General features: G+C 30.6%; 1 protein-coding gene across 2 annotated transcripts; it reads right to left on the reverse strand.

Annotated features, from left to right (window-relative positions):
* Positions 1 to 1701: 1701 nt before the first annotated feature.
* Positions 1702 to 6546, reverse strand: LOC149878819 (SPRY domain-containing SOCS box protein 3-like). 2 transcript variants are annotated; one of them, XR_016446882.1, is made up of 4 exons: positions 5646 to 6099; positions 4343 to 4533; positions 3222 to 4179; positions 1702 to 2280 (listed from the first exon to the last, which is right to left on the reverse strand). XR_016446882.1 is itself a non-coding variant. In XM_090071606.1 (4 exons), the coding sequence occupies exons 1-4, from the start codon at positions 5902 to 5904 to the stop codon at positions 2205 to 2207; spliced, it is 1047 nt and encodes a 348-aa protein (XP_089927732.1). In that variant the 5' UTR covers positions 5905 to 6546; the 3' UTR covers positions 1702 to 2204. The 2 variants fall into 2 exon arrangements, 1 of the variants encoding a protein (XP_089927732.1); XM_090071606.1 differs by having other exon boundaries at positions 3222 to 3742; positions 5646 to 6546.
* Between the last annotated feature and the right edge of the window lie 391 nt (positions 6547 to 6937).

The raw sequence follows: 6937 nt of genomic DNA on the forward strand, positions 1-6937 counted from the left end.
ACGTGTCGTTTAAGGATCCTAAGAATGATGATTCATATATCACAGCATTTGTGAACAAAGATGCATTATTTATATATGGTTTTCATAACTTTTAAAATAGCTTTCAAAAAGTAATAAACTCGGAATTTAATTTTTCAGAGGAGACTGGTGAGGAGGGGATTATTAGTATGATGAAAGGAATATCAAATTGAAATGTATGGGTTTGATTAAAATTTTGACATTTTTTATTTTAAAACCACATAACCCTAAGATATAGCTGGAAGAGCTGTGTAAACTTGGCTGTCTGAAACTCGGTTGTGTATTCAAAATTTCGGGGCCTGGGATTGAATCTGTAATCGCATCTCACGGTTGCTGCATTTTGTACAGTTACGGAAAAAAGCCTCATACTGTTACATATACTTTTGTAGCTCTCGACAAGCTCTATTTAAGTGTACTATCAAACATTAATGTAGTAAATTTACTACACTAGGTAGATGTCTCTTTTGGTAAGAAAAACTAGAATGACTGTGGAAAAAATGTATCCGGACAGTTACTCTCTGCTAATTTTTGGTCAAGATTTTCAAAAATGATCATGATGTAAAATCTTGTAAGTATCCTAGTAGCTTAGGATACTATAAGATCTTATAAGTATCCTAGTAGCTTAGGATGATATAAGTAAAAATGATAAAAATCATAATATCTATTTCTGTAACATTTATAATCCATTGATAACCTTTACCATGGTGAAAAGTAAAGAATTGACAGAAGTTGCTAGGAAAGATTTTAAAGTCATGTTCTACCATCTGCTCGAGAGTTATTCGATGGAGAATTCTTATTCCAACAAGATGGTAATTCAAAACATACGGCAAAAAATACCAAAGCCTGGCTCCAAAGCAAAATTATCGAGCGGTTAGATCAGCACAAAGTCCAGACTTGAATCCTATAGAAAACCGTAAGCTCATATTGACGAAAAAAGACGATATCGAGGAAGCACTCAGAAAATACTGGAATTCTATAGATACAACGAGGGGTAAGGGTCTGGTTGAGTCGATGCCTAAAAGAATTGACAAAGTATTAACTAATAAAGGAGGATGGACTAAATATTAAAGAAATAAATTACGAAAAAGAAAAAAAAATTTTTGTCCGGATATTTTTTCTACAGTCATTTTAGTTTTTCTTACCAAAAGAAACATCTACCTAGTGTAGTAAATGTTTGATGGTACAATTAGATAGAGTTTGTTGAGAGCTACAAAAGTATATATAAAAGTATGAGGTTTCCTTCATTTAATACAGAATTATGCCTAAAAATAGTTTGTCCGGATATTTTCAAAAATAGTTTGTCCGGATACTTTTTTCCGTAACTGTAAAACTTTTTCTTCATCTTTAATTTCATTCTTAAAAAAATATTATTTAGTGGACAATTTTGAAAAGAAAAAAAGTTCAAAAAGAAAATTAAAAATTTTCATTTTTTGTTTACACAATCAGTAAATTTACAAGTAGGTTAGGGACAGGCTGTTTACAAGTAGGTTAGGGACAGGCTGTTTACAAGTAGGTTATGGACAGGCTGTTTACAAGTAGGTTAGGGACAGGCTGTTTACAAGTAGGTTAGGGACAGGCTGTTTAGATTAGTCGAGTATCTTGAAGGTTACACGGAAACCTCAACGTATCATACATTCAAAATGATCACAACGTATCATAATGGTTCAAAATGATCACAACGTATCACAAAGATTCAAAATGATTTCACTTTATTACATCGGTCTCGTTTCATATTTGGTTTTATAAAAAAGTTTAAAAAATGTATACAAATATATTTAATCAAGTTTTATAAAGCTTCGAATTAAAAAACAAAACATGAAATTGATATTAATAATATGAATAGTAGTGATGTTAATAATATTAAAAAAAGACCAATCTTTAACAATTGGCTCAGCTGTTTGATTAATCCACGTGTGTCCATGGATTACTATTCCGTGTATCTAACTTAAGAAACGAAATAAGTTTTTACTGAGTTTTGTTTCTTTTATACCACGAATTAGAATTAAACGCGTTGCCTAAAGCGGAGGTGACGCCATAATGCTTTGACTTGAACATAAAAAGTAATAAAAAATATCGATAATTTTTAACGTAATCTTCGTTATGAAGACATTCGACTCGCACTTCAACGGAGAAAAGTAATGAGTTTTTGCCACTGACGTAAACGTTATGTCGTTAAGCTCGATAAATTAACGATTATCAAGTTGCACTTTTTGCATAAGCTCATTCATTAAAGATCTTCGTTCGTCGTTCCTTTCACCTTTTCTAAATATTATTAGTGAGAGTTTTAACAAAAACTAACTTTATCATCGTAATTACTATCAAAAATTAAATTGTCACCAAGAATTATTCAGCAATAGTTTTTGTTAAGGAACAAAAAAAAAAATAAAATTCATTTTACTTGCCTCATACCATCACAAATGACATCAAAAAATGACATCACAAATGACATCACAAACAAAGAGTTTTGATTATTGAAAGCAGTCATGTTTTTCCGTTTGTGTCGTTTGCAAAAATTGGTCACATTACTAGTTACCAGTTTACTTTGTAGAGTACTATTTCTTGAATTGCTGTCATTTCAAGTCAGACTTAATTTAAGCGCACGCATATGCTAACACATGAACACACGCAAACACTGGCAATAAATTTATAAACTCTGTTTTTTTAACAAGGTTTACGTAAAAGTCATAAGATGAAACCCCTGTTTTATTACGAATAAACATTTGCTTATAAAATATATATATTCAAAAATATTGACGCTTACAAAAAAGCTTATGGTTGTTTAAAGATCCAGAGGGAAAATCCATAAACCAATTTTTTAATGTAAAAAAATTTGCTTTTTTTTTTTTACTTGTGCAGATTTATTTTACATTATGGTTTGTACGCATGCGTGAATTGTCTTGTTCGTTTCAAAGGATAGTCTGTTAAGGTATGTTCAACAAAAAACAAAAAAAGCAAAAAAAAAACTTCTGCGTGTAAACCTCGTTCTAACATTATATTTTTCTGCGTGTAATGTGAACCTCGTTCTAACATTATATTTTTCTGCGTGTAATGTGAACCTCGTTCTCTGCGTTGATTTGTTAGTCAAGGTTTGTTGATCAGGTTTCACATGTATAAACGTGATGATGACAACAGTTTTCTCTCAGATTCGTCAGTTAAGGTCCCAACATCATATATACTAACAATTCTTTTAGGATGATATTTACCTTCGTACTCTTTTCCTACTTGGTCCCATTCCTAAAGTGGTTGAGGGAGGTTTGTTTAGTCTAAACACCCAGTCCATTTTCATACCTAAATATCGCTTTAATCCATTTGGGAGTGGTAAATCAACTAATGCTTCAGGCGAAGAAGATATATTTTTACTGACTTCCTTACAACACAAATACTGCAACGAAAAGTTAGTCTTGTAACTGCATATAAGTTTCATTCGAGTACGAGCAGCAGTAGAGGATATCATTGGATATAAGTTTTTACCTAAAAGCCCATCAAAAGCAATGCCTAATGGTTCCCCATTTTTATAAAAAGATAAAGTTCCTTTCCACAAGTCAAGATGGCATCCGATAACTGATCCCCTTTCAAATTTTTTTGTAAATTCACGGGTTTTTCCGTTGTGATGCAGCGTTCCAAAATAACTTATACCCCAACTGTTTGATTCTTTTCCAATAATGCTGCAAAATTGCGATTTGTATTTGTTTAAATCCATTCCTTCAGAACCTATGCCAATCATCTAAAATTAAATTGAAATCTATTTTAATTATTGAAGCTCTTAAAAAATTTAAATTTTTCTTGAAAACATTCAAATTGATGTTTAACGAAGGGAAAATTCATAGAGATAAAAAATTGCCAAAAAAAAAATTTTAATCTTTATTAAATAAATATTTTTTATGGCAAAACGATGTTTGAATTGAATTAGAATTAATTCTAGATACGAGTGATCAAATTCCGCACTTCGCTTCTCAACGTAAACAAATGTGGCATCTTCTTTTAAATTTTTTTTCAATTATTTGAAACCTCTTCTTTGAGCTTGTGTCAAAAACCTGGTGCGGCTGTTGTATCTCTGCATCTTTCTCCTAAGTTTGAAACTGTAACCTGCAAACATCTTTATAACATCATATCATCTTTATTTCTTTTTGTGTAGCTACATAACAACAGACTTATTCAAAGCTAAAATAAGGGATCAAGTTTTTTCAAACAACTTGCACCAATTTAACAAACAAAATCAAAAATCTAACAAAATCAGATTGATTTATGTTTTGCAATCTTTCTTCTCAATCCTCCCTTAATTTTTAATACTAACTTTTTTTATATCAACAGTTGTTATACGTACCATATCGGTTCCGTAAACTGCGCTTGATAATTTAACTTCCCAGTAGTGTTCTTCTCCTTCACGAAGTTGTCTTTTACCACGAACGGCAGCCGTCCCGCAGCTGTAGTCAGGATGAAAATAAACTTCCGAGTTGTTGTTTTGAAGAACTACGTCGCTTGACTTGTTTTCTTCTTCCCAGACCCAGCTGAAGTCTAATTTGTGAAAAATTTAAACATACCTAAATGCCACAGAAACCCATTGAAACAGATAGAGACATTAATTGTTAATACAGACAGTGCAGAGCCAGCTTTAAGATATTGCCCCTTCCAAGAATGTTATGCCTTATGATAAAACTGGTCCAACCCCCTTACTCTTTCCTCCCTTCCTTTCTGAATGGTATACTTTTGGCTTGACACTTTAAAACGCCAAAGTAATTCGACTATAAATAACGAATTTGTAAAAAAAAGCTTTTTTACTTAAAATAATTTTTTAAAAAGCACTTCTTCCTTGTAAATACCCACTCCCCCTCCTCCCAACCTCCGGGAATTAAGGGGCTCTAAGCACGGGACTATAAACAAACTATATATTATATAATAGCGTCTTAAATAAATGAATGCAATAAAATTTTGTATATTTAAATTTAACAATTTTAGAAAACTTAAGTTTAATATGCCAAAATATTTATTAAAAGGTTTTAAAATAAAAATAACTTAAGATAAAAAAAATTAATTTAAGATAAAAAAAAAAAAATCTTTCAGTTATTTTTATCTTAAAACGGATAAGAATTCGATAGAATAATAATTACGCATCTTCAAACGGAAAATTTATAATTTATGCTTTATGTTTATAAAAAAAAAAACGTCATCAAGTTATTCTATCGTAATTTGTCATTCTCAGATATATAACGTATAGAAATTGGGAATTTTTCGACATTTACTTTAAGTCATCTTTTTCTAACGGAAATGTGTGAAAACCTTTGATATACTTTTAAGGCTCCATAATCCTTTCATAAGAAACTAAAATGATAACCTTCCCATCAAAAGGAAAAAAAGAAAAGTGTTTTTCATAACTTCAAATAATAATAAAGAAATCATTGAATTTTTCTTGTCAAAATACGATCATAATTCTGATAAATACAATATTCATATCATAATTCAAAGGTCAGACTAAAATATCAATTTTTGAGAGCACAGATACTCATTACTCAGCTCAGAATCAAAAATTTTGTCAAAGCGATTTCCATAAACTCCTCTTCATCTTAAACTTTTTTTAAAGCTTTAAATTTTTTAACAAATGATTTTTACAAAAAAAGATGAAAACTAACCTTCTTCATTAAACTCATCCTCATCCTCATCATCATCGTCATTTCCGAAAGTTCCTGTAGGTTTATTTACTTCTTCTATTTCTTGACTTCTTCTTCTGCTCTGAAAATGTCTTCTACCTTGAGCAAAAATATCTGCTAACAATTGTCTATGGTTACGGTTACTACGGTCATGATCGACATTTCGTGCATCTTGTTCTTCCCGTATAAAACCACGCCTGTTTGAAATCTTTCGGTTGGGTATATCCCCATTGCCAGACATTTCAAGAGTAGAAATTTGTGCAAAATATTCACGCAATATGCGTTTGATCCCCGTATCAGTTTTTATTATTTAACTTTTAAATTTCATTTCTCAAGGAAATTTCACCTTTTGCACTCCGCATATATTTTGCGAATATCATACATAAGATGTTCGTTTTCAACCGAACTTTCACTGTTTACAAGCCGTTTTCTTAGTATTGTTTTATAGCATTTGTACCTGTTTCTTAATGCAAGGTTAGCCAGTATACCAAAATATTTTTTTAAATGCGGCAAAACAGCGTTTTTTCAAATACGTATTTTCAAAATTAATGATCAACATAGAACTAAGATGAAATATTAAAAGTGAGTTTTGATGACTCACAATCGTTTGCCCTCAATCAAAATTAACGTATAAAAAAAAATTACGAATTGTGGATTAAACTAAAAGTGCTACTTAGAGTTGGAGCATAAATACGATCCCAGCTAAATAAAAACCACATCATGAAATAAAAACCACATCATGAAAAGAATGAAAAGTTTTAGTATATATGTACCGAATTTCAGCTTAAAGTTGATTAAAAAAAAAAAAAAAGATTTTTTGCTTATAAAAAAAGTAGTCGCGGTTTTATACTATGCAATTTTTTTAATTCTCCTAAAATGAAAACTTTTTGTGGAGTTGTTCTGTGTTATTGGCCAACTGCATGTTATTGACTTGCTTATTTAAAAATTCTAAAACTTTCAAGTAAGTTTTAAATAGCGACAATGTCTGAACAAGTAAGTTCTATTTGCAACTATAAAAAATTTACAAGTCGCTATACGAGATGAATGAAATAATAGCAGATGCTATCAAGCAGCTATATATTTCATTCTGGAGAAATTCTTCATTAGCCCATTCAGTTTTTCATTGAGTATTTTGTGGTTTGGTTGTTACACTTCAAACCTTTTTTTAAAGAAAAAACTCAAAAAAAGGTTTAGTCATTGAGATAAACAAAATTTTAAAATTCTAATAAATAAGAATTTCTTGAATAATAAACATAATCACACATCGCAACCAG

The sequence above is a fragment of the Hydra viridissima genome, unplaced genomic scaffold, assembly GCF_058129835.1.
Source record: "Hydra viridissima isolate aposymbiotic clone 2 unplaced genomic scaffold, HvirCarnegie_v1 scaffold_14, whole genome shotgun sequence".
In the NCBI taxonomy this organism is placed as follows: Eukaryota; Metazoa; Cnidaria; class Hydrozoa; order Anthoathecata; family Hydridae; genus Hydra; species Hydra viridissima.